A 25,951-nucleotide genomic window follows, 5' to 3' on the forward strand; every position below is an offset into this window, starting at 1 on the left:
TTTGCAGAGAAATACCAGTTAACACTTGTATTTATTGGTCAAACAAAAATCCGGTCTCTTACACCCACACCATCTCTTCAAGTGTTTGGCAAGACCGGTTCTGGGGCTGTGGGGGATGCACAGCAGAACAGTCAGAGATGCGCTGCTGGCCAGTCTTCCCTGTTCCTCACCAACCAGCACTAAGAAGAGGTGCTACTTAGAAGGACAGCACTGGCCCCACTGTGCGGGCCGCCAAGTTCCTCCACAGAGAACATGTCCCGGTCTGGGCAGAGCACGGATGATGCACGGACACCACATGCACCCACACACCCTCCTGGAGCTGACACTCGGGAGTGTGCAAGTGTAACACCTGTCGGTGAACAGAAATGACAACAGACGCAGATGGGGTGGAAGTGGACAGAGGGACACAGGATGGGATCACAGTAACCAGCAAGTGACCTCTCTGGTGCCCTGAGGTCATGAGACCGTTGACTCAAGTCACCAAGAGTGTGTACTGACTCCCCGCCAACTTGGAAGGACATGTAGGTGGCAGGGTCACTGAGCTTGTCACAGGGGTGGTGCCTGGAGCTTGTCACAGGGCATAAATACTAAGGACGTCTGGCTCAAGAGTGTATGTCAGCATTTTACCATGAGGTCTTAACACTTGGCGAGGGACCAGGGCCTGTTTTGGGGAACCAGGCCCTACCACACCTTGGTCTTTCGGGAGAGAGCAGCACTAACACCACTGCACTGCAGCCCACCTCGCTCTGTCTACAGATTTCAGAGATTTCAAACAGTACGCAAGTCCACAGGAGGCAGGAGGAGGGCCAGGAGCGGCTGTGGAGCAGGCATGGCCTCGGGGTCCCTCCTAGGCATCCTGCAGGTTGCTATTGCTCAGGAGCACCTTCTCCCCGGGCTTGAAGGCTGGCATCCCGAGGTAGGGGCAGCTGGCGCAGCGGAATGCATCGCCCAGGTAGCACTGTGGGGAGAGAACAGGAAGTCACATGGGGACACCAAGGGCCAGCTCACCTAAGACCCAAGCCCAGAGGAAATGTCTGGATGCACTTGTACATCCAGCAGGACCCAAATACTAGGAGTTTTCAAGATATCTAGCCTCATAAAAACAGTCAAGAAAAGTTCTTTAGGAGGCCATGTGTCTCTATTCTAAGCATTTCAAATCATAGCCAAGCTCAGCCAAATGGCTCTGTAACTTCCAGTCCCACTCTGAGGCAGGAACAAACGAGTCAAAGTAAGAGACGATGAGCCAGGCACTGTGGCACACGCCTGTAATCCCAGCACTCGGGAGGCTGAGGCAGGATCACAATGAGTTCAAGGTCAGCCTGGGCTACATGGTGGGCTCAAGGCCAGCATGAACTATACAGCAAGATCCTATTCCAAAAAAGACACAACAAACAATAAAAATGACTCATGCCCTCCCTGTGGTAGGAGCAGCTGGTGCTAACCCACTCCCAGGCACATCCCCTTGCGCTGGCCTCTGCTTGCTCTATGTGCATGGTGCACTCAGAATTGAGCAGATGTCTTAGTTTACAATGATGTCCTCACCACAGGGGGTCACAAGCTATAAGGTCGAGATGCTTACATTTCCACAGGCTGACTTCGGCTGGGAGCTCTTCTGTGCCTCTGACTTCTCCTTCTCCAGTTCTTCCGCAAGACCACAGGTACTAGGGGAAACCAGTTGCTACTGAGGATTTGCCACTGCCCAGGAACCCCAAATCCACAGCAGAGCCGAAGTGTGCCCTAAGTCTCTCCTCTTTCCACAAAAGTATCAAGTCAGGTGCCTTTGGGGCCAGGCAGAAAACAGTATGCCCAGATGGTCCTGCACTCCTAATCATGAAGAAGCCTAAGGTCATTAGGCACTTTAACAAAGGTAGAAGTTAGAGACCAAAAAGAAAAAAGAAAAAAAGAAATAGCGGGGCGTGGTGGTACACACCTGTAATCCTAGCACTCCACAGGCTGAGGCAGAAAGATTTCTGTGTGTTCAAACCCAGCCTGGGCTACATAGTGAGTTCAACACCAGCCTGAAGTACAGTGAGACTTTGTCTCAAAAAAAACAAAAAAACCAGCAACTATGCAAGGAGTAAAAAATGTACAACTATCAGCATCCTCAAAAGAGAAGGTATCACACACATGAAATAATAGCAGAATGTGTTATTTAAAAAAAAGGACAAAAAAAAGTAAACTTAGAAATAAAAACAGAATAGTAGGAATAAAATAACACTGGAAGTTTTGGAGGATAAATGAAGAAATCTCCCTAAATGGGGAACATAGAAAATGTGAGAAAAAAAAATTACAGGACTGAAGAGTCCAATATTTAAGTCACAAGTTACTCACAGAAAACAAACAGAAGATGAAATTCATTAATTTTTTTTTTCATATGAGTATGAACATTGTTTCTAGTTTTTCTGTTTGTGGTTTTTTTTTTTTTTTTGGTCTTTTTGAGACAGGATCTCCATATGCAGCTCAGGCAGAGCTCAATCTGTAGCCCAGGCTGGTCTCAAACTCGCAATGATCGTCCTGCCTCAGCCTCCCAAATGCTGGGATTACAGGCGTGCGCCACCATGCCCAGCAAAATTCTTAACTTTTTTTTGGAAAGAGGGTTGTGCTATATAATTCAGCCTGGCCTCAAATTTGTGGCAATCCTTCTGCCTCAGCCTTCTAAATTCTGGGATTATAGTCATCCACCACCATTCCTGGTTAAACAAAATTTTTAAAAAATGTCCTGAGGCCACAGACATGGCTTTTTAGACAGAAAAAGATACACTAAGTGACTAGTGCAAAACATGAGAACAAATTCTCATTCAAGACTTGCTATTACACAATGATAACAGAGGTAAAGACTCTACAAATTTCTGAAATGGAGAAAGAAGTCTTATGGAAAGGATCAAGATGTTCTAATAGAAAGGATCAAAATATGTGTCTGGCTGCAAATGTCAGAATAACTAAAAGAAAACAACAGAACTATCTCTAAACCATAAGAAAATGATTTCTAAGCAACATTTCTAGACTTTAGTCACCAACCATATATAAGTGGAACCCAGGTATTTAACACACACACACACACACACACACACACAAAAAAAAAAAAAAAAAAAAAAAAAAAAAAAAAAAAAAAAAAAAAAAAAAAAAACAAAAACAACAAACCAAAACCCAAAACATACCTTCCAGGTAGCCTTTCTAAGGAACTACTGGACAATAAGCTCCACCAGCAGCAGAGAGAAAACCAAGACAGAGGACAACATAGAGCACAGGAAACAAAAGCTAACACAGACAGTGAGGGACTCTGCAGGGAGCAGAGAAGGAAGATGCCAACACATCAGCTCTGCATCACATGAGATGGATACCCTGAAGGCTGCCATCCCACAATCCCTGCTGGCACCGTGCCATGACGTCATCCAAGGCCATGTGGGTCAGCCTAGTTTCCGTCCTCGGTTCACCTCTAATGTGTGCTGATAGCGTCCAACTTTCCACTCCACACATGGAGACCAGACCTGCTGGGGACACTTACTCCTGCTCTGATCTACTCCTGAGGGCAGGGCCTGGGTTAGGGCAGGCCTACAGCAGTCCCTCTCTCACCATACTCTGGCTGCCTTTCTAGTCCCTGCACTTCTACAACCCTGCCAGCTGTGCCAAGGGCATGCACCAGCCCCTCATTTCCTCATTCAGAACTCTTCCCACTAACTTCCCAGAGGGTCGCTTGTCCATTTTCAAAGAGGCCGAGACCAAAGCAAAGCCCCTGCTCAGGTTCCCTTCCCCGGGGAACCCTTATGTAATGTGGGAACATTTACAGAGTCAGGCGTGGGCTCTGACTCAATTCTTTGTAACACACTGAAGTACTGTTTGGAGATGCACACATAGGTGGTCAACAATTAAAGTCCCCTGAATCATGAACCCAGTTTGGAGCAGGAACCATGTGGGGAGGAGCAAATGCGGCTGAGGAAGCATGCACAGGTGACATGGAGGTATTCGCAACGTTTCTGTTCCTTAGTGTGGGCAGCCAGTACACACAGCTTGTGTTTTACAATGCACGCTTAATTTACTCCTCTACATGACACTCTCACGATAAAACACTTTCCAATACAATCAAGCAGTGAGAACTCCAGACTCACCAGTTCTTGCAGGCCCTCCTCTTTTTCTCCCCTCCACAGGAAGTGGCCCGCAGGGAAGCAGGATCAGGCTTTTTCAAATCTTCTGGATCCAGAAGCTCATCTGAGTCGATGAGATCCTGGAAAGCACGCAAAGCAATTAGTGATGCAGTCTCAAGTTGAATGAGAGCTATATTTGTGATCACAGCTGATACAATCAGACAGGGGTTAGCATAAAGGAGGCATCATCTCTGCCTTACTCTGGACCAATCCCTATGTTTAACCCTACCGCACGCTCGAGAAGATGCATGCGGTACGAAAGAACTGGGAGCTGACTTACATGAGAAATGGTTGTAAGACTGCAACAGATAAACAGACAGAGAGAGTGTGAGCACGAGGGGTAGAGCTGGGAGCAGCAGAATAGAGAGAAGGGCTGTATTTACTTGAATATATGTAGTTATGTGAAAAACAGAGTATTTTCTTTTTTGTTTGTTTGTTTTTTTCAGATACCGGGAATCGAACTCACGACCTCATGCTTGCCAGGCAGGCGCTGTGCCGCTGAGCTAAATCCCCAGCCCCGTAAACAGAGTATTTTCTATATAATTCCACAGAAAAGGACAAATACTTGTGTGTGTAATTATTTTATTGTGTTTAAAGTTTTCTGGTTTTTTTTTTTTTTTTAGACAGGGTCTCCCACTGAAGTTCAGGCTGGCCTGGACTCACTCTGTAGCCCAGGCTGGCCTTGAACTCTAGGTGGTCCTCCTTCCTCAGCCACCCGAGTGCTGGGATTACACGCATGCACCACCACAGCTTATTTGTGTGATTCTTTGTAAATGTGGACATGACCTACTTTGCTCACCACTCTAGCCTCAGAAGTGGAGGTGTGGAAACAAAGGGCTTGATTATATACGGAGATGCTTAAAGATGGAAAGGGTGCTTTTAACACTGCAAGCATTCAGTGACTTGTCCTGAGAAAGGGGCTGATAAAAACAGTCCAGTGGACAAACTCTTTTTCTGGTTTACACACACCCACAAGGGTCTTTGATATATCATATAAAATGAGACCCAGAAAATCTGTGGGGAAAAGATGCTAAAAAATAAATATACAGTGCTACCAAGATGCAGCTCTTGTGAGCCCAGAAAGGTCACTCCAGCCTATGGCTGTCACACACAAGGCAGGGCCTGGAAGAAGCAGTCGATGAACACAGTGCCAACTCACCATGCTCTCGTCCTCCATGTCATTGGCTGAAAGGGTCCAGAGCTTAGCGGCAGCAGGGTCCACAGCAGGCTTCACTGAGTTCAACCAAGAAAAGAAAAAGAACTCCATAAAATCAGCCAGAACAGACTATGAGCAACATCACACAAGCGTTTTCCCCAGAGCCTGTGCAGAGCAGCTGGAGAGGAAGTCAGGGGCCTGGGCTTGGCGCAGCTCTTGAAAAGACAGGACTCTCGGCTGACGCTCTGACACTGAGGAAGTCTGCACTTCCCACTGCTTTCTCCTTGTTATCTTAGTTTCCGCTCCTCTACCATGGGCCTAAGCAGTACTGTCTACTGTAGGTATTTTGAGGATTAAATGAGCAATCTGTCAAAGATTTCGTAACTGACTAAGTTTTAGCCTCCTCTAAATCTGTATGAGAAATTAAGCTCTAGAGCTGTTGGTGGCAAAGTCACACAAATAACAGACACAAGCTTCACAGCTCCTGATTCTCTGTCCAGGTCAGGAGAATGCAAAGAGCCAAGACAGCAGAGATCTGGGGGCCTCAGAAAGGCCTCCAACGTGAGCACCCTGAGTGATCACTGCCGCAGCTGACCTCTGGATTTCCACCAGGCCAGCTGCTCACTGAAGCTGCTCCTACCTATTCTGGAACCATGAACTCAAAAGTTAAGATTCCAAATAATTTCTTCAAGACTTAGCCTGGTCAGTCAAATTGGTGCCAGATGGATATGCCAGTAAATATTAGTCAAGTTTTGCACTCCTCACAGCTGGGACAATAATGCGGGCATTGAAAAAACAGTGGCAGGAAGGATGAAAGTGGTGAAGTGTGTGTGTACACAAGTGCACACAGTGAACTTTCTGGGCAGAAGAAATAGTTTAATAAGCATCACAGGACCCTCCAAGTAAGAAAAGCTGTGGGCTGTATATAGTGGTGCGTATCTGTAATCCCAGCTACTCCAGAGGCTTAAGCAGGCTGCTCTCAAGTTAGAGGCCAGCCTAGGTAACCTAACGACCTTTTCTCAAAATAAATTAAAAGGACTTGGGATATAGCTATAGTGATAGACCATTGCCTAGCGTTCTTTTTTATTTTTCTTTTTGAAAGAGGGTTTCACTATGCAGTTTAGGCTGGCCTCAAACTTGCAGCGATCCTTCTGTCCCAGCCTCCCAAGTGCTAGGATTACCAGCATGTGCCACCACACCTGGCCCTTCTCCAGCATTCTTAACGCCCAGAGTTTAATCATACTACAGCAAAATGGAAAAAAAAAAAAAAAAAAAGTCCTGCAACAGCAACAGGGCATCTCATCTACCACCACCAGTACCGTGAGGCACTGTGAGGGTGCCCACTGTACTTCTGGGACCTGGAAAAACGTCATTATCTAAACACATGACTCTGGCCTCTAGAGTTACAAGGCCTCTGGTGCAGAAAGAGCTGCATAGATAATATCTATGCATCACTGCAGGGCCAGATCCTAATACACCCAGGATAAAAACACATTATACATTCTACAACTTGGAAATGACAGAAATTAAAGAACTAATCCTCTAGAAATACTTAGACTTCTGGCTCAACTTCCAACATGTCCATCCAGGCCCATTCACACAGAAGTATGTGCCCAGGCCAGCCTTACCTGAAGGAGAAGGCTTCTTGGTGATGGAAAGCTTGAGCTGACTAGAAGAACCCACTTCAAAGCTGGGCTTTTTGCCTGTGATCTGAACAGACAGCAGACTGTTGCTGTTGCAACCCAGGTGTTCCTGGACAGACTGCGTCTCCGCAGGGCTCAAAGGCTCCCTCTGCAGCTGAAATTCAAGATATTAAGGGGATCACAGTCCTATCAAACGTCCACCCGCACAGGGTTAGATATGCATTTCTGTGTATTAAATATATAACAGCAGCAATTAACAGCATGTCACGATTCACAGTCAGCTGCTCAATGATCAGAACCCTATAGTCTAATTTTACCAGCATGTTAACTTTGATCCCACTACTTGGAAAGTTTTAAAGTTTTTATGAAACACTAGGTACACAACACCTAATCCCTGTGGGGGCCTACTGATTATGACTGTAGAGATATGTCAGAGATGGCCACAATGTGTCAGAGATGGTCTGACAGAGGCATGTCACAATGAAGATAATAGAACTGTTTAACCTAAAGGAAAAAAGAGAGAAAGGAATACTTTCCTTGTTCTTTGGGAAGTTAAAAGATAGTAAAGGGGAGAGGGTGTCAGGGTACCTACTCTATGGCCAATAGTTACTGAATTTTCTTTTATTTTTTGAGACATGGTCTCAGTATGTAGTCCAGGCTGGCCTCAAACTGTGACAATTCTCCTGTCTCAGCCTCTCAAGGGCTGGGATTATAGGTGTGTGCCACTACGCCTGGCCAGTTACTGAATTTTAAATAAATCAAATAGTCTTGAAACATGGAATGCCATTATGTCACTAATAAAAATGAGGGATGAAAAATACACTGAAATAGATGTGTCTGAGATATCTAAGGATGGGGAAAAAAAGCTAGTAACTGAACAATGTATACATGTGAATTTATTTACATTAAAAAGTATATGGATACATATGATGCCAAATACAGAGAAAATAGTCTGAACAGAAATATAAAAATGCAATGTTGGCTTCCTCTAGGAAAACAGTGCAAGAAAAGAATAGATTACTTTTATTCTATAGTCTTTAGTATAAACTGAATGTTTACAAGTATTTCTTATTTAGAACCGAACACAGAAAGCTTTAAAAGGAAAGGAACAATAGGTATAAAGAATTTCAGGTACTAGAGCATGTAAGAGATATTACAGTTATCCTCGGATAGCACACACTTTTCCCACACCCAAAATAATTTAACATTGAAGAATATGAAAAGAAACATACACACTTCTGTTTAATGTGATCATCTCCACTGGATTGTCAGAAATGCAATTTTTTCCCCAACTTACCTCACTCTCCCACCAAAAGTGGGAGGCTAGTCTAGACCACGGCGTTTCAGTAGGCCTAGATTTGTGTCCACTGAGATGGGGCTGCAAGGGCTGAGCAGTTGCTGTTCTTTGTTCCCTGCTACTATCACTACTGCGGAGTTCCCAACAGGCCACTCCCAGAGGCCCGGTCAAGTCTCTCCAAAGGAGATCTGCTCCCCGAAGGCTCACACATCCCCATGTGCAGCGAGTCTGGGCCTGCTTCCTAGTTCTTGGTAACACTCCCGTCTGCCCGACTACTCTGACAGACTCTGGGTTTGTCACCCAAGGTTTAACCCAGCAAAGACGGCTACCTACACAACATACACCTACCTCTTTCACTTCCACAAGACCAGAAAGAGTCAGGGCTGAACACAATTTAGATGCCGTCTTCACTTTGCTATTGTTAACTGCCAAGAGGAAAACCCCAATTAATAGCTTTATAGGTCAAAGCAGGAAAAATAATTAAGGCTCTATCCTGTGTGGGTCAGTAGGTACTCAAATAATAACTATTCTGTCTAAGGTGTATACAGTTTAGTGACAGCACCTGAATTTGAGAAATCCTTTTGATTGTTTAAAGTGCTCTTATCTATGATCTTAAATATTATAATTCCATTATTATGCTTCTTATCACTTTCCCCTTCTAAAGGATGCTAGATAATGAATATTACACACTGAAAAGTACAGGGAAATACAAGTACTCCTTCTATAAAGTTGCTAGAGACACTGTATTTAGTCACTCAAGGTCTAAATTTCCAGCAAATACTGATGGCTCTACACATTTTGCAAGTTTACAGTGCCACATAAACAATGAGCATCCTTATACATCTCAAAAATACTTGCACTTCTATTATTCTGATGAAATAACTTGTCATATTTTGACTAAAGTGTTGTGACTGACTTTCCGACAGCTACATCACTGAGCCAAAGAGTCTTAATTCTTGGACATTGTCATGAGTTTTAAATTAATCAATAGCTACCTCATCACTCTCAGACTTCCAAGCACTGTTCTGAAATAACTACAGATTCACAGGATCTATAGATTCATACATATACAGAGACACACAGACAAGTTCAGAGGTCCCAGGCCCTTCACCTCATCTCCTTCCATGCTACCATCTCTCAAAATATGCAGACAAGAAGACTGACATACTACTCCTTTGAAGCCACAGGTACCTCCTCTCTCTCATACCTAACCCATGGCAACCACAAACATGATCTTCTTTGGTACAACTTTACTTCAAGAATACGAGTAGGGCCAGGCATGGTGGCGCACGCCTGTAACTCCAGCACTCCTCAGGTTGAGGTAGGAGAATCGCTGTGTTCTAGGCCAGCCTGGGCTACACAGAGTTGAGGCCAGTGTGAACTATATAGTGAGACCATTTCTCAAAAAAAAAAGAACATGAACAGAATCATACAGCAAAGAACCTTTTGAAATTGGCTTTTTCCTCCCTGCACATTCTCTGTATCTAACAATTGTTTGCTCTGTTTGTTTATTTTGGGACAGGGTCTTACTATGTAGCCCAGGTTGGCCTTAAATGTGTGGTGATCCTCCTGCTTCAACCTCCCTGGATGCTGCGATTACAGGTGTGCACCACCACACCCAGCCCATGCTGTTTTATTACTGCACCAAGTTTAACTTTTCATCTGCTGAATGACTCACCCATTTTTAGGTGGTAGTTTCTTTCTGCAACAGAAGATCACAGTTCCTTCAGATCTGTTGCCTCAGATTTTAACAGTAATATATATCCCTAAGGGGTAGTTTCTTCTACAGGAATACTGACCTTCAAATGATATCTGGTTTTTTTTGTTTTGTTTTTTCATATAGGATCTTGCTATATAATTTGTGGAAGTCCTCCTGCCTCAGCCTCCTGAGTGCTGGGATTATAGGTGTGCACCCTGTGAACTCTTACCTACAGTTGTCTCTACTGGCTCTTTCAGAAAAAGACACCCTCCAGGCCGAAGGATCCGGGCCATCTCCGCCAAAACCTCAGCACTGTGCAGAGTAGTACTTCCTGGGACTACACCTGACAAAATAATGTCAAAGCTGGATTCCTTGTGGGCAGCTGAAAAGAAAGAAGACCGTAATTAGCAATCACCTAAGCCCCAGAAGCAATTTCCCAAGCCACCCCAAAAGCTATGAGCCCCTACCTGTTCTAGTAAACTCTTATCAAATCACAAACACTAGCAGAAGAGGCAATGGAGCTCTGCCCTTCTCTCTCAGCCTCACTAATTTCATATCCCTTTCACAAGCTCTGGGAAAGAAGTGAAAAAGGAAGCAGGAAGAAGAGCATGTTTTCAAAAAACTAATGTGCAACAGCATACTTACAGAAATCAACTACACTTTACAGCCACTGTATCACACCTGATAAGTAACTCACCAGCCACTGCTGCCCTGTGCCACTCTCAACAAAACTCAGATACCAAGGAACTATTGGCACTTGCATCAAAACCCGCCAACTCTGTGTAGACCCAGTGTGTAGATACTTACACTGTAGCAGTTGGTCAATGTTTTCCACAGACACTCGGTCCTCGCTGCCAGTTAACACTTGAAGTTTATCCACCAGATCTTTCAGAGCCTCTGTGGGGGCTGACTTATCCCAGATCACTGCCACCAGCTGGCCAGCGGAGATCCCGAACTCTGCCATTCCTGCAGTGTTCACAAGCTTAAAAGCTACTGGCCAAAAGAGAATCAAGACTGAGTAGAGACAACAGCGCAATTTAATCTGGGGTATCATTAAATACGATTAGCATCACAACCTACTTCCAACATCCCAGCAGCGAATGCAGCTGACATGAGAGATCTTACTATAGATGCTAGAGTCTAAGTAAATGAACCTATTATCCCAAGGCTTCATAATCCCAACATTCCCCATCAAGGCATGTGGCTAGAATCCTGACACAGCAGAGTCAAGAAAGGGAGTAGGTGAGCTGGGGATGTAGCTTAGTGGTAAAGCACTAACCCTTGGACTGATCCCCAGCACAGCAAAAAAACTGAGGTGGGGTGGGCAGCTGGGGTTTAGAGACAAGTAAGGAGGTTAGAAACAGAAAGATTATTTCTTCTTTGAAGCAAGTTAGCTTTTAAACAATACAAAACACACAGGGCATTAATTAAGCAGAAGCATGATTCAGCAAGGACAGCAAATAAATTGGCAGACACAACCCAACCACAATTCATGTTTTTTTTTTAAAAGAGACAGCACATTTAAGTTTTGCAAACTGAATACTATTTTTTCTTTTATTAAAAAAAATATAAAAATTCAGCCAGGTGTGGTGGCACATACCTGATATCCTAGCACTTGGGAGGCTGAGACAGGAGGATTACCATGAATTGGAGGTCAACCTGAGCTACATAATGAGTTCAAGGGATAAGGCAATTGACATTGTGCAAGTCACATAACCAGAAGAGTTACAAGGATACAGTATGGGCTAGGACTTGAATCCCAATCTATCTGCTCATGAAGCCCATGTTTAAATACAGAAATTTTACACTGTGGGTCAACTTTCTCTTCTACTTGTTACACAGGTGAGTATGTAGTGTTTACAGTGAATTTAGGTCAAAAGATGCATGTTTATCTTCATTCTTTATTATTATTTTTTTTTTGAGACAGGGCCTTGCTATGTAGTGCAAGCTGACCTTGAACTTACTTATGCAACCCAGGCTGGCCTAGAACTCATGTATCCTTCTGCCTCAGTCTCCTGAGTGCTGGGATTACAGGTGTGTGCCACCACTGCCAGCTTCTTTTATTTAATTTTACTTTTTTTTGAAATAGGGTCTCACTATGTAGTTCAGGCTGGCCTTGAATTCACTATGTACCTCAGGCTGGCCTAAAACTCATGGCTATCCTCCTGTCTCAGTCTCCTAAATGCTGGGATTACAAGAGTACACCACCACACCTAGCCATGGCCAGGTTCTCCTTCTCTCTTCAACACTAATGCCACCAAGTTTCTGACTTAAAATAGGTGAAAGAAATTAAAGACAGAAATGGTGGTAGAGGATCAAACATGGATTAATCTTATCCTGAACACTTCTGACTTCTGCAGGGGTGGCTGACGGTGACAATTATGACAATTATCCTGGGCCTAAATGTAAACTGTGCACACTACATTCTTCCTTCCTTAAAAATGTTCCCTTTACACGTCTGTCTCCTGGCTGGGCATGGTGGTACACACCTATAATCCCAGCACTTGGAAACTAAGGCAGGAGGATTGTTCTGAGTTCATAGGCCAGCCTGGGCTACATAGTGAGTTCAAGGGCATCCTCAACTAGTATAAAGCAAAACCCTGTCTCAAAACAAAGTAAATACCATAAACAAAAACTAGGAAAAACAAATGACTCCTCCGTCTACAAGGCAGAGTCATCTTTCTCTTTTTGGCAGTGCTGGGGTTTGGACCCAGGGCCTTGCACATACTAGGCAAGTGTCCTACCACTGAGCAACACCTCCAGCCACTTTCAATTACTGATGATTTTAATTTTTAGAGAAAAAAACTCCTTAGTCTGAGCCAGGCATGGTGGCACAGGCCTGTAATGCAGGCAGTCTGAGAGGCTGAGGCGGAAAGATCAGAAGTTTGAGTCCAACCGGGCAACTTAGCAAGAACTTGTCTCAAAATAGAAAGGGTTAGGACTGTAGCATCCTTAGCCTGCTGGATTCAAGGCCTTCATAATCTAGTGCACCATTCACACACAAATCCTTATTCTATGGAAAATCTATTTTCACTCTATCATGCCTTTTACTTGTCTTCATGTGAATATCCTTTACCAATCCTGATCTGACTATAATCCCCAGTAAAAGGATGCAGGCAGCAGGCAGGCAGGCTTCATTAGTTATTTAATTGTGGATTTTAAATTCCTAAAACATCACACACTGAAAACTGAAACTGTTAAGCTTTTGTCACATGATGTTGAAGAAAACCCTTGCAAAATCTTTTAAGATGAGCAACTTGGGATCAATTTCACATTTAAAAAACAGCCAGAGAAGATGAGTACAGATTGCTAGGTAGTAAATTTTAAGAAATAAATGGCCTGAAGTTCTACCAATGGGTCTTCTTACTAGATACATGACCATAAGTTGCTGTCTTCTGAATCTATTTTCCCACCAATGAACAGGGACAGTAACCTCGTATTCTGCATGGCTGCTGTAAAAAATAATGAAAAGATACATGTAAAGCAGTCAGCAGGATCTGGTAGGGTTCAGTGAAACAATATGCTAAGAGAATGCTGGGCTTCTTCTTCAGTGCCAGTTTATCTGCCTTTGCTACAAATAGTCCTATAAAATGTTCTTCGTCCCCCTCAGCCATGCTTGTCAGTAGTAACCTTCCTCCTGAGAGTCCTCCTAACAAGCTTCCTTTCCCTTAGAACTGCAGTGTGAAGGCTACACTTCAAGACATCTTAGACAACACCTCCTAGGGCTGTGTCAGTAAATTAGAAGACTGTGAATAAAATGCCTTGTTTTCATATCTCCTCGAACTAATCTCATGGCTACAGGGAACTCATAAAATACATTTATTAAATATCAACTCCCTCCAAATAGGGATTGCCCCTACTTTCAGTCAGCATTTTCTAATAGGAGACAATATTCTTTTAATTTTTTTAAAGCCAAAAGTGTGATACTTCTCATCATCAGAGTTTTGTTTTCTTATTGTGAACCTGTTTTAAAAAAAAAAAAAAAAGAAGGAAAAAATGCCCAGCATCTAAGCCAACATACTTAGGAGCGATGACTCAGGACCCAGTTTCACAACTAAAAAGAGGTGGTGGAGTAGAAGACCTTGTCACATCATTGACCTTGTTTGTCAGATACCTCTCCAACTGACTACTGCATACACTTACCCATTGCTCTTATAAAATGGTATAGGTAGACAGTAAAAGCGGATGTCTGTGAATATCACATGCAAATGCACTCGTTTATTTTTAACCCAAGAAATATTAAATCTTGCTTCCTCCTTGGGAGGGAGAGGATGACCGAGGGCTGGGGATGTAGCTCAATGGTAGAATACTTACCTAGTATATGCAAGGTCCAAGTTCAATCTCCAGTAACACATACACGCAGGTAGCCAAAAGTTAAAAATAAGACTGAAGTTTGAGCTTTAGTTTAAGTCAAGGATCAAGTCTTTTTAAATTAGGAGCATAAAAAAATTCTCCAAATACTGATAGTTATCAGGAAGTGAAATTTTAACTAAAAATTAACAAACTGAAGCTCCCATGTACACAATGGGAAAAGAAATTCTTTTTCAAAGGCAAGAGAATTAATGGGCTGGGCAGGTGGGTCACCAGGATTTCCAGGTCAGCCTGGGCTACAGTGAGCTCAAGGCCCGCCTGAATAACATAGCAAAACCCCATCTCAAAACAAAACAAACCATATACGTATGTATACTTATTTATATTTACATTTATGTGACAGAATTGGGGCTGGAGTATAGTTCATTGTAGTGTGTCCTGCCTTAGCATGTGCAAAGCCCTGATTCCAACCCTAATGTCAAATATTACTTTCCACAAGGAAGACCTACTCAAAGATAGGTAGGCAGAACTCAGAAAATAAAGCCTAGATAGGCACAGTGGTACATACCTATATCTCACTTATTCAGAGGCTGAAACAAAGAAAATCAGGCCTGTGAGTTTGAGACCAGACTGCTGAGGCAGAAGGAGCACAGGTTTGAGCACAGCCTGGTCAATTAGCAACTCTGTGAGACACCCTCTCCAAATAGGGGAGAGGGGACAACTAGAGGATATAGCTCACTGCAAAGGCCCTAGGTTCAATTCCTAGTGCTGCACCAAATAAATAAATTTGAAATTTGGACAAATTTTTGGCTCAAAATGTCTTTCCCCACGCCCATGCTGGAGGAGACCAGGTTGTTGGCGGGACAAAAAGTGCAAAATAATTTTAACAGATAAGAAGATGGGGGCAGAGGATATAGCTCAAGGGCACAAGCACCTGCCTGGCAAACCCAAGGTCCTCAGTTCGATGCTCAAATTTGTTTAGCTGGGTGTGGTGGCGCATGCCTGTCTCAGCGTTTGGGAGGCTGAGGCAGGAGGATCGCTGAGAGATCACCAGCCTGGGCTACAAAGTGAGCTCAAGGCCAGTCTGAACTACACAGCTACATAGCAAGACCCTGTCTCAAAAAAGACAAATAAATAAATAAATAAATAAAAGGGTCGGACTTCAAACACATTTACAGAAGTACCTGCTCCTGTGGCAGTTATTCCCAATCCAAAAAACCAAACCATTTACTTCTTCCTATTATTAAGCCTTCCCTAATGGTACCCCAAGGAGGTGCTACTCTGCATTTACATTTCAATTTAGCAACAACACCCTGACCTTGGCTAGCCACCCAAGTCACTCAGAAATGCGGGAAACAAGGACACCAGCCTCTCCCAAACTTCACAGATCCTACAAATCACCCGGAGCCATTGTTAGCTAAAGCAAGGGTTCTGGACCACGCCTAGACACTGAATCAGGCGAACAATTTTGTTCCCTCTGGAACAAAAACCTGGATGTTTGTTTTATTAACAAGCATCCTAGATTCGTCCGATCCAGCAAGTTTGGGAAATACTCAATACGTTGGAAGTTCACACAAGTCCTGAGTTCAAACTGACAACCTGGGGGTTCGGACATACCTAAGCTTTCGTATCGTGCTACCCGGGTCCGTCCGAGACCAAAACTTCTTAGGAACTGAGACCCAAGGTCACAAAGGCTGGCTCCGGCTAGGACCGAGCCGCAGACCGCGTCCCCGTGCCCCAGCTCGGGGCTTTTCCCGCGCAGTGCCCGAGGCCGGCTGCGCGCGTACGGAGGACCGAAGCCACCGCGCCAGGAGCCCGGGACGAGCACGGCCGGCGCTGCCCCTCACACCGGCTTCCCCAGCACAAGCCCTCGGGGGTTCCCCGAGGGTTCTCCGCGGGATGGCCGAGGCCACAGCCCTAAGAGGGCTGGGAAGAGAAAATGGGGGAATGCAGGTCAACAGTGGGCCCAGAGAGGACCGCTGGGAAGGGCTGAGGACTCGGATTACCTCGAACACACTCACCTCGCGCCTGGCTGGCTCCCGGCTTCGCTGTAACCACCCCGTCTGCGTCTCACGCCTCTCGCGAGAGGAGAAGGAGGCCCCCGCGGAAGAGGGCGGAACCAGTTGTGCGGTGTTTTCTACCCGTCGCGTCGCTGTCGTCAGCGCGGGTGCCCGCTTCCAAGATGGCGGCGGCAGCGGCGGTGACTGGCGTCCTAGGCCGGGCGGGCTGGAGGCTTTTGCAGCTGCGTTGCCTACCTGGTGAGGAGGCGACCAAGCCAGGGAGAAGGGGAGACCGGGGTAGCCGGGCGAGGCCGGCCAGGGCTGGGTGCGGGGCGAAGAAGCTTAACCTGGTGACCCGGAGGAAGGTGAGGTGAAGGGCGTAGCGGCCTGGAACGAGCTGGTTGGCCGGCTTGCTTCAGCGGTGAGGGGCTAGAGCTGCAGGGCAGAGCCTGTCACTCCGGGGTCAAGAGGTAATGAACGGCTTCAGAGAGGGCTGGGAGTGCTTGTTGGCTGCAGAACTGACGATCACAGACGCATTCTGAAGTCCATTGTCATTGGTCCCGGGACCAGGATCTCCCGAAGAACAGTTGGAAAAGGATATAGCGGTCCAGTCTGTTATCCCAAGTCAGCCATGTTGCTTACTGTTTCACTAATTCTGTGACATTCTTTTGCCACCTTTGTTGCTATATACTCTATTTTTGTTTATGCGTCTGAATATCCTAAAAATAGACATTCACTTAAAAAGGAACCTTTATATCACTATCATGAGTAGAAAACCATATCACCTTCCACAAACGGAACGTACAACGCATTGACATACTAACATAAATACGTGCCTAATGAGATAGTCTCTTTTGTTTCACTTGAAAACAATTTTTTGCTGGTATTGGGGATTGAACCCAGGGCCTTTGCACGAGTTACATCACAAGCCCTTTTTATATTTTGAGAAACCAGAATCTCAGTAAGTTGCCCAGGCTGGACTCAAACAGCTGTCCTCCTGCTTCAGCCTCTTGAACAGCTGGGATTACAGGCTTGTGCCACCACATATGGATTTCCCTTGATATTTTTCCTTATGAATAGTTGTTCCAAAATCATACTTTGGGACCTCACGTTTCCTTTTCAAAGTTAGGGATGTTTGCTCCATTTTTTTTCCATTTAGGGAATTTTTTCCCTTTTAGTATGTATACTAAAATACTGACATTTTTTATATACTGTTCTGTGTTTCTTTCAATGTCATTTTTTTCCTGAGTTATTTGTTTGCTGAGACAGGGTCATCTAGCTATGTGGTCTGGGCTGACCTTGAACTTTGTGGAGCCCAGGCTGGTCTTGAACTTGAGGTCCTGCTGCATTAGCCACCCAAGTGCTGGAAATACAGGCATATGCTGCCATGCCTGGTTTCCCTAGGCCTTTTTTTTTTTGGTCTTTTTGAGACAGGGTCTTGCTATGTAGTTCAGGCTGGCCTTGAGCTCACTCTATAGCTCAGGCTGGCCTCGAACTTGCAACGATCCTCCTGCCTCAGCCTCCTGAGTGCTAGGATTACAGGCATACACCACCACGCCTGGACCCCCCCTTTTTTTTTAATGAATGCCTTTTTCTAACTTTTGATACAAAATTCCAGGCTAAATATGTTTAGTAAAAATAATGCCTATGACCCAGCAAATCTACTTTTACATATTTATGCAAAAGAAATAAGAGCACATGTCTACAAAAAGGTTTGAGGTATATTTATGGCATCTCTTTTTGCATTACTGCGAATTGTATGTGGAGCCTTTGCACTGAGCTACATCCTCAGGCCTTTTTAAATTTTGAGTCAGGGTGTTACTAAGTTGCATATACCTCCCCACTTACTAAAAGTCAGGAGTGTGTTTCCTGAGCATAAACTCATACTTTCTTCTTCCCCAACATTATATCATAAAAATTTTCAAACATACAGACAAGTTGAAGGAGTTGTGAACACTTGTATATCCACAATAGCTTCTGAATATCTGTTATGCCATTCATTACTTCAGTTTGATTTCTGATGTATTTACTGCAGATCTCAATATTGTTTATCTCTAAACATTCAGTATACATGTCCTTAACCAGAGTTCAGTGTTTACTGTTTTGTTTTTTGCTCTACTGGAGGTTGAATCCATGGCCTCATGCATGTTAGGCAAGTGCTGCATCACTGAGGTGTATCCCTCCACCATTTACTCTTCTTCTGTTGAGTGCTACTAATATATAGTGAAGCACACAAATCTTATACAGTTGTGACAGTTGTAAATTGTGACAGTTGTATACATTTGCATATCCTAAAATCTTATAGCGAGACCATTACCGTTACCCCAGAAATCTGTCTCGTACCTCATCTATATTGTGCCAGATCTTTAACTGTACATTGTTTTGTTTTACCTTAGTTTCCCTATCCTAAGATTTCATTTAAATGTATTTTTTCTGTAAGATTTTTGCTTAGTATATTTTTTTATAGATTTGTGTAGTTTTTCATAAATCAGTATATCTGACAAAGATTCTCTCCTTGACAAAACTCCAGCCAGGCTCTTCACTGCTCTATTTTTTCTTTAAACTGGTCATGTTAGTTATACATACTGATTACATTGGGGAGCTGGTACTTGTACATGACATTTCTTAATTCTTTTTTTAACCCCTGCCTCTCCTCTCCCTCGCCCTGCCTGCGTCTCTTGGGCCCTTTCTCACATTTTGTGTAAGTGTTTGAAGTACATAATGATCCTACTGTACCCTGTTCTTAACTAGGCCTTAACCTTGGCCTATAAAGATTTGAACACACATTAATGTAGTTTCACCCAAGGCCACCTCCCTAAGATGACCCTAACCCCTTTTAAAGTTACTGCCAAACTGGGTGTGGTGGTGCATGCCTACCTATAGTCCCAGCTACTTGGGAGGCTGAGGCAGATGAATCACAAGTTCAAGTCCAGTCTGGACTTGCAACTTAGCAAGACCCTGTCTCAAAAATAACAAATAGTAAAGGTTGGAGATGTGGCCGTGTGGCAGTCACTGGGTTCAAACCTCCGTACCAAAAAAAAAGAAAAAACAAACAAACAAACAATGTGTTGAGGTATATTACCACCCATCAGGCAAGTGGTAGAAACAGGCTACAGGCCGAACAGCCAGGTGGGTGTTCTGTTCACCATCATTGTCTGCAGGTGCTCGTTTACCCAACATTTTTGTGTGGGGTAAAGGGTTAGTGCTTCGAGGAGCCTCTGCCCTGCGTTTCCTCCTGGTTTTTATTTCCACTGTGGGCCTCAACCTCCTCTGGTGAATTTTCTGGCTGACCAGCTCAGCTTCTGTTTCAGTGTCGCGCTGCCACCCGCCCCCGGTGTCTCGTGCCTTCCGTGCTTCAGCTGTGCGACTAAGGTCTTCAGAGGAGCACAAGCAGCAGCCTCCCCCATCTTTTTCTGAGCAGCATTCTGAGACACAGGGGACAGAAAAACCCCATGCAGAACCTCCTCGCCCACCCCCCAGGTAGGTGCCAGAACCCCAGTCCAGCCGTTCGTGGCCAGTTTGCATGCGTGGATAACTCTGTCTCCTCTACTTCCTCTCTCCTTTCCATTGCCTTATTCATGTTCCATCATTTCCAAGGCTATCCTTGAAAAGAACCTATTGTTTTCATAAAAGTGGTTCCTAAAACATTTTGATACATCTAAACAATACTGAAAAGTTCACAAAAATAAAGCAGAAATTACCTGAAATCCTGCACAGAGATAATCCTGCTGACATTTTTGTGAATATCCTCTTAAACGTTTCTCTAATCGTATTTCACATATAAATGTATATATAATACATGATTGATTATGCTCTACTGATGTCCCAGAGCCTGTTATTTTATTCAACAGTAATATTTTTAATGTCTTTACATAATTTACCTTATTTTAGTGGTTATACAACATTGCAGCAATGAGTGTACCAAAATTTATTTAACCTCTCTTACTGATGAACATTTGGATTCCTTCATGGTGTGAAGGATAGTATAAGAAAATGTATAAAGCCAGGCGTGATGGTACCTGCCTGTAATCCCAGCACTTGGGAGGCAGAGGCAGGAGGATTGTTGTGAGTTCGAGACCAGCCTGGGCTACAAAGTGAGCTCAAGGCCAACTTGAACTGCATAGTGAGACCCTGTCTCAAAAAGACAGAAAAAAACAGAAAAGAAAATGTGTGATGCTTCTTAGAAGTGGGAGTGCTGAGTCAAAAGATAGCTTATTTGGACTGGGAGCATGGCTCCGTGGTAGAATGCTTGCCCAGCAAGCACAAGGCTCTGAGCTTGATTCCTAGCAAGAAGAGGGAGGGAAGGAAGAAGAGGGGGAAGGAGGGGCAGATAAAAGATAAGCACATTTAATGTTAGTTACATATGTGGGGCCAAATTGTCTTCCCAAAAGGCAGTAAGTTACATTGCCATTAGATTTGTTTACTATTCCTGTCGCTGGAAATTGAGTGTTCTTCAATGTAAAATGAGCGCATTCATCATCTGTATCTGGTTTCCTAGTTAAAGTACTTTTGATTTCAATTCAACAAGTATTTTTTGAAGATCTTCTGTGTGCCTGGCCCTGTGAATAATGCAGCCATCCCCCTTCATGAGAAGGTAGAGTTACAGTGTGGTGCAGATTACAGATAAGGAAGCCCTCGAGCATAGTGTGCTAAAGGCTGTAAACAGGGAAACCCAGGACCTCAAGGTAGGGCATTGGCTTCATATGACAGTATGGATGGGCTCACTGGGTCCCTTCTGCCAGTGATCAGATGACAAAGATGCCAGTGTTTTCATTGGCAGGAAAATATCCATAGTGACACAGAAGTTAATGTCCTCTTCTCGTGTGCTTATCACCCATCTTGCCTGTCAGGCAGTGAACAGGGAGGTGAAGTGTGGGGGCCTCTGTCTCTGTGTCCCAGGTACACAGACCAGAGCGGGGAAGAGGAGGAGGACTATGAGAGCGAGGAGCAGCTGCAGCACCGCATCCTGACAGCAGCCCTGGAGTTTGTACCTGCCCATGGCTGGACAGCAGAGGCCATTGCCCAGGGAGCCCAGGTGTGTATAGGTGAGGTGGCGCAGCCTGAGCAGTGACAGCCAGGAGTCAGACCATGTGAGAGTGCCTCATGCCTTCCAGCCCAGTTCAGAGTGCTCCCAGCAGGATTGTCTGGCTTTGTTTGGTTGTTTAGGGTTTTTTTTTGGAGCCGGGGGGTCGGGGGGAGTGGACAATAAGGTAGAAATGGGATTGTTTTTTAATTTTAAAGAGTTGCCACTATGTAGTCCAGGCTGGCCTTGAACTCACAGTGTATCCCAAGCTGCTGTGAAACTTATGCGGCAGTCCTCCTGCCTCAGCCTCTCCAGTACTGGGATTATAGGTGTGTACTATCATGCCTGGCAGGAACTACGTTTTCTAAGACAGCCTTAGCTAAGAAATAGTTGTGATCAAAATTACCATATTTTAGCCCGGTCTGTATAATGAATTCAAGGGCAACCTGAACTAGATAGTAAGACTGTCTAAAAAAAAAAATGTGCATCATAGAATTAATGAGATGTGATATTTGAAAACCCCCAAGAGGATACGACTTGAGACCAACACACTGTATTTCTGTCAGTAAGTCTGACAGCTTTTGATCCTTCATTGCAACAGACAGCTGCTGTAGATGAAGTAACAGGCTCATGTTTAGGCCATGTGTACAAAGTCATCTAGATACCATGTGAGAACAACCTGCGGGAAGGACAGTCACATCTCATCCCCAGCTTGCTGCAGGGATTAATCAAACATATACTGTGTATACTTCTAAAATGTGACATGTGCTATCAAGAAAAGGTGCTATCAGGACATGCAGTAGAGTGACCTGATCTGTAAAGGCTGTGAACTGAGGAATGACTCTTGCTTTATCTGACTTGAGCAGGGACCCGGGGGATGGACAAATCCAGATAGAGAAGTTACATGCAGAAACTGGAAAGAAGCATGTGGTGTTAGGAGAACCAAAGGAAACCATCAAGCACAGTGAAGGGAGAGAGACTTGAGTAAGACTGGAGAAAGTCTGTGGCGCTTTGACAGTTCTTTCAAATCTGACAACGTGCTAAAGGTCAGGGATATAGGCTTTTGTTCTAAGACTAATCAAAGATACCGAGTTGAGTTTCCATTTCACAGCATTGCTGAGCGAGTGGGAGTAGATGGAGCCAGATAGAGTCTTCAGGGGCTGCTGCAGCCCTCCGGGAGAGATGAGGCTGTCTGGCTTAGAGTGATGGCACTGCACTAGAAATAAGGGGTGGGTTTGGTGGAACATTGGACATGGGACGAGATGGCCCCAGTGTTGCCAGCTTACGCATGTGGGTTCATGGTGGTGTTTTCAAGAGCAGGCCCAGTGGAAGCCGGCCAGATTTGGGGGTGGTTGTAACAGGATGAAAAGAATAAGATACTGTGGAGAAAGTAACTGCAGGAAGCAGCTCCAGCCAAGGCTGAGGGACCAAAAGGAAGAGTAGGAATAAAGTAAGTCCTTAACTTACAAACGAGTTCCATTCGTTCCATTGTTCTTAGGTCAGACTTGGATTCATTCATAAGCTGACAATGAGTCTTACACAGTACACCTGTGCAAGTTCCCAACTCGAATATTTGTAAATCGAGGACTTACTGTATTCAAACTGGATGCTGGAAGGACAGCCCCAAGAAGGGGAATCTCAGGTCTGTGAAGAAGAGACACTGCTAAGCTAGCACTGGAGTCTGTGCTGGGAGGGAGGATCCTTTGGGGATGCCACCCACCCTGAGAGGCAGAGCTAGGAGCATGAGGAGAGGGCGGTGGTAGGTCAAGTCAGTTCTGTGGGTGTTGGGATAACTGCAGACTGGGTTGAGCTGCTGCTTCAGGAGTGAGCTGTGGCTGCCGGTGAAGAGGCCTCACTGGGGTGCTGCTCCCAGGAACCTCAGCTGGCAACAGGAAGAAGCCAGTCCCTTCTTCCTCCTCCGCCCGACTCTAGGGACCCTGTGGTAGGTCTTGTCAGGGGAGCCAGAAATGTGCTTTGCTGCGTCCCAGCCTCTGCATCACAGTATAAGCCCTGAAGGATAGGTTTGGAACTGACATTGACTTCCTAGCTGGTCCACGAGTAGGTATATTCTTGAGGTTCTTTTTACACCCTTATAAAGGGCATCTAACCTTGTGGACAAGCGCTTAAACCCCCAGATTCCTCATTTATAAAGTGGTGATAATAATACCCACCCAACACAGCTGTTGTGATGATGCAGGTGCTAGCAAAGTGCCTGCATGTAGTAAGCACACCCTCACCGTGTTAATCCTGTAGCTCTTTCTGCCAACTTGCCCTCTATAAAAGCTACACGCTTTTCCAAAAGAGAGGCAGTTTTCCCTCCTAGCAGTAGGAATGCACATCTAATATATTTGTGTTCCTTTCCTGCTGCTGTCAGTTCTGCTTCCAATAAAAGCTTCTCAACAGTCCTCAGTGATTGCTATGCATCAGGGCCCTCAAAAGCTTTCTGTGCTCTGTTAACTCCTTGACAACTCATTGAGAAAGTTTTGTTCTAAACACTGACAGATCTGATGTCCAAGAAATCCAGGTGAAGTGAGTGGGTTAGGCAGGGAGTTCTGAGTGCTTCCCCCAGGGGCCTGGTGGTACTGGGGCTCCAGGGTTCAGGTACCAGAGCTCAGCTATTGCTTACCCCTGGTAGAAGGGGGATGCTTGGGCTCATGTAATGACAGGAAAGTCTGGAAGTAACTCTGGCTCAGTCCTAGATTGTGCTGCTACTGTCTGTGACGCTTTTTTTTGCTTTCCTCTCCAAGCTCCCTCTCAGTGTACACTTCCTGTGCAGGACTGAAAATGGCATAGCAGCCCCAGTGGAAAGAGGACTTTCCTTTCAGTGCTAGGTACACTTCTAAGAGCTCACTCAGTCATGTGCCCACTCCAGAGCTAGTCATTCCCCTCCGGTCGTGCAAGCCTGGAGCCCATGCCTCGCACACACACTGTGGGTCTTGGTGGGAGTTGCAGGGGCTGGTGGTGGTCAGCTTCACCAGAATCAGAGGGGCTGGAGTGAAGAGTGGGGGTCTGGCAGAAAGTGTCCCACCCCTGCAACTGGAAGAGGCACATTGATGACCTGGCAACAAACATCCATGACCCCTGCCCACCACGTTTCTGTTTTGTTTTGTTTTTTTTTCCCTTCCTGTAGTCGCTGGGTCTCTCCAGTGCAGCAGCCAGCATGTTTGAGAACAACGGCAGTGAGCTGATACTGCATTTTGTAACCCAGTGCAACACTCGGCTTACCCACATTCTACAAGAGGAGCAGAAGCTGGTGCAGCTGGGCCAGGCAGAGTAAGTCCTGTCACTCAGGGTGACTGCTGAGGAAGGGGGACTCTGATTGCAACAGCTGATCCCAGAAAACCAACCCAAACAGAGCCAAACGTGAGTAGCACTAACAGCCTTGCTGCTTGGAAGGGACCCAGTGTAGCAGCTTTCATGAGATCAGTGTCAGGAGCCGGTGGGACCTGCCTCCCCAGGTTGAGTGAGCAATGCCGCACTGAACCCCTGCCTGTGACCCAGAGACACACTGTTTTCTTTTCCCTCTTCCAGGAAGAGGAAGACAGACCAGTTCCTGAGGGATGCAGTGGAAACCAGACTGAGAATGCTGATCCCGTACATTGAGCACTGGCCCCGGGTACAGAGTCCATATCCAGGCCCCAAAGCACCAATGATACAATATTTCTCATTCTCAACACCTTTCACTCAGAGGACCTTGCACACTATTGAGAACTTAGCTCTTTATTCTTCTCCATAAGCCCAGGAATACATGGTATGGTTGGTAGAGCTAGGTTTCAAGCTTGGGCATGCAAAGAGAGCAACTCTAAGCCATCTGTGTCACAATTCCTGGACATGAGTGGCTGCACATCTCAGATGAGGGTCTAGTGGCCTGAGTGTGCCACTAGATCTTCCACAAGGAAGAATCTCTAAAAGAGGTTAAAATTGGCAGAAGATTTTATTGCTTATCTTCAGTAATAGCTCCGTACTAGCTGGGTGTAGTGGCACACATCTGTAATCCTAGCCCGGGGAGGCTGAGGTACAGGATCACCACAAGTTCAAAGTCAATTTGAATTAGATAGTGAGACTGTGTCCCTCTCCAAATAATAATTTTAATAGCCCTGTCGTGTTTCTGATCTCAAGGACTGGGACTTGTTGTCCAATTTTCATTGTGATCCTTGGATAAAGGAGTATTCATTCCATGTTTGTTTGTTTTTTTTCAACTTTTCTGAGGGTTTCTTTTTCCTATGTCAAATCATGTCACAGTGTGAGCCATTCCTTGAGGTGTTTTTTTTTTTTTTTTTTTTTTTGTCTTTTTGAGACAGGGTCTCACTATGCAGTTAGGGTGGCCTTGAGCTCACTTTGTAGCCCAGGCTGGTCTCAAACTCACAACATCTTCCTGCCTCTGCCTCCGGAGTGCTGGGATTACAGGCATGTGCCACCACACCCGCCATCCATTCCTTGAGTTCAGAGTCAAAACATGTCAGAAATGTGAAGGACTGAAGCATTCAATATCTGCAGTCCAGCTGGAAGACTCCTTTGAGCTTGTAATTTCAGCCTTCTGGTTGACAGATACCTGAGCCCCTGTTTTGTGCCTGGCCCCAGCTGGGTGTGAGGGGAATGCAGCACGAGTCAGTCCTGCCTCCTGCAGTTGAACCCCTGGAAGCGTACACATCAGGCCCTCACTGCCTCGCTGATTCATGC

At 45.1% G+C, this 25,951-nt stretch overlaps 2 protein-coding genes across 6 annotated transcripts in view; one reads left to right on the forward strand and one right to left on the reverse strand.

The window, feature by feature from the left end:
• On the reverse strand, nt 1-16,362 carry Ciapin1 (cytokine induced apoptosis inhibitor 1). Of its 5 annotated transcripts, XM_005388391.2 has the most exons (10): nt 16,270-16,342; nt 15,866-16,174; nt 10,745-10,927; nt 10,167-10,319; nt 8,587-8,663; nt 6,927-7,095; nt 5,302-5,375; nt 4,107-4,222; nt 1,580-1,661; nt 1-958 (listed from the first exon to the last, which is right to left on the reverse strand). In XM_005388391.2, the coding sequence occupies exons 3-10, from the start codon at nt 10,899-10,901 to the stop codon at nt 848-850; spliced, it is 939 nt and encodes a 312-aa protein (XP_005388448.1). In that variant the 5' UTR covers nt 10,902-10,927; nt 15,866-16,174; nt 16,270-16,342; the 3' UTR covers nt 1-847. The 5 variants fall into 5 exon arrangements, with proteins under 5 accessions (XP_005388448.1, XP_005388447.1, XP_013371659.1 ...); XM_005388390.2 differs by lacking the exon at nt 15,866-16,174 and having other exon boundaries at nt 16,270-16,362; XM_013516205.1 differs by lacking the exon at nt 15,866-16,174 and having other exon boundaries at nt 10,745-10,930; nt 16,270-16,345.
• The window catches only part of Coq9 (coenzyme Q9), a 13,052-nt gene continuing 3,460 nt past the window's right edge, over nt 16,360-25,951 (forward strand). Inside the window, exons 1-5 of the mRNA XM_005388389.2 lie at nt 16,360-16,506; nt 19,560-19,728; nt 21,148-21,283; nt 24,402-24,544; nt 24,803-24,887. Of these exons, the coding sequence (XP_005388446.1) occupies nt 16,431-16,506; nt 19,560-19,728; nt 21,148-21,283; nt 24,402-24,544; nt 24,803-24,887 (609 nt within the window). The 5' untranslated portion in view covers nt 16,360-16,430. The remainder of the gene's footprint in view (nt 16,507-19,559; nt 19,729-21,147; nt 21,284-24,401; nt 24,545-24,802; nt 24,888-25,951) is intronic.

The sequence above is a fragment of the Chinchilla lanigera genome, unplaced genomic scaffold (genome assembly GCF_000276665.1).
Source record: "Chinchilla lanigera isolate Chin_1 unplaced genomic scaffold, ChiLan1.0 scaffold00032, whole genome shotgun sequence".
Lineage (NCBI taxonomy): Eukaryota > Metazoa > Chordata > Mammalia > Rodentia > Chinchillidae > Chinchilla > Chinchilla lanigera.

What these genes read in the sequence shown, in the direction of transcription:
- Ciapin1 (XM_005388390.2), bottom strand. Translation starts at nt 10,901, where the DNA reads ATGGCAGAGTTCGGGATCTCCGCTGGCCAGCTGGTGGCAGTGATCTGG. An exon ending in GTCTTGTGGAAGTGAAAGAG is followed by an intron (nt 7,096 to 8,586) that starts GTAGGTGTATGT and finishes CTTGAATTTCAG; the next exon opens with CTGCAGAGGGAGCCTTTGAG. An exon ending in CGAAGTCAGCCTGTGGAAAT is followed by an intron (nt 959 to 1,579) that starts GTAAGCATCTCG and finishes CTCTCCCCACAG; the next exon opens with TGCTACCTGGGCGATGCATT.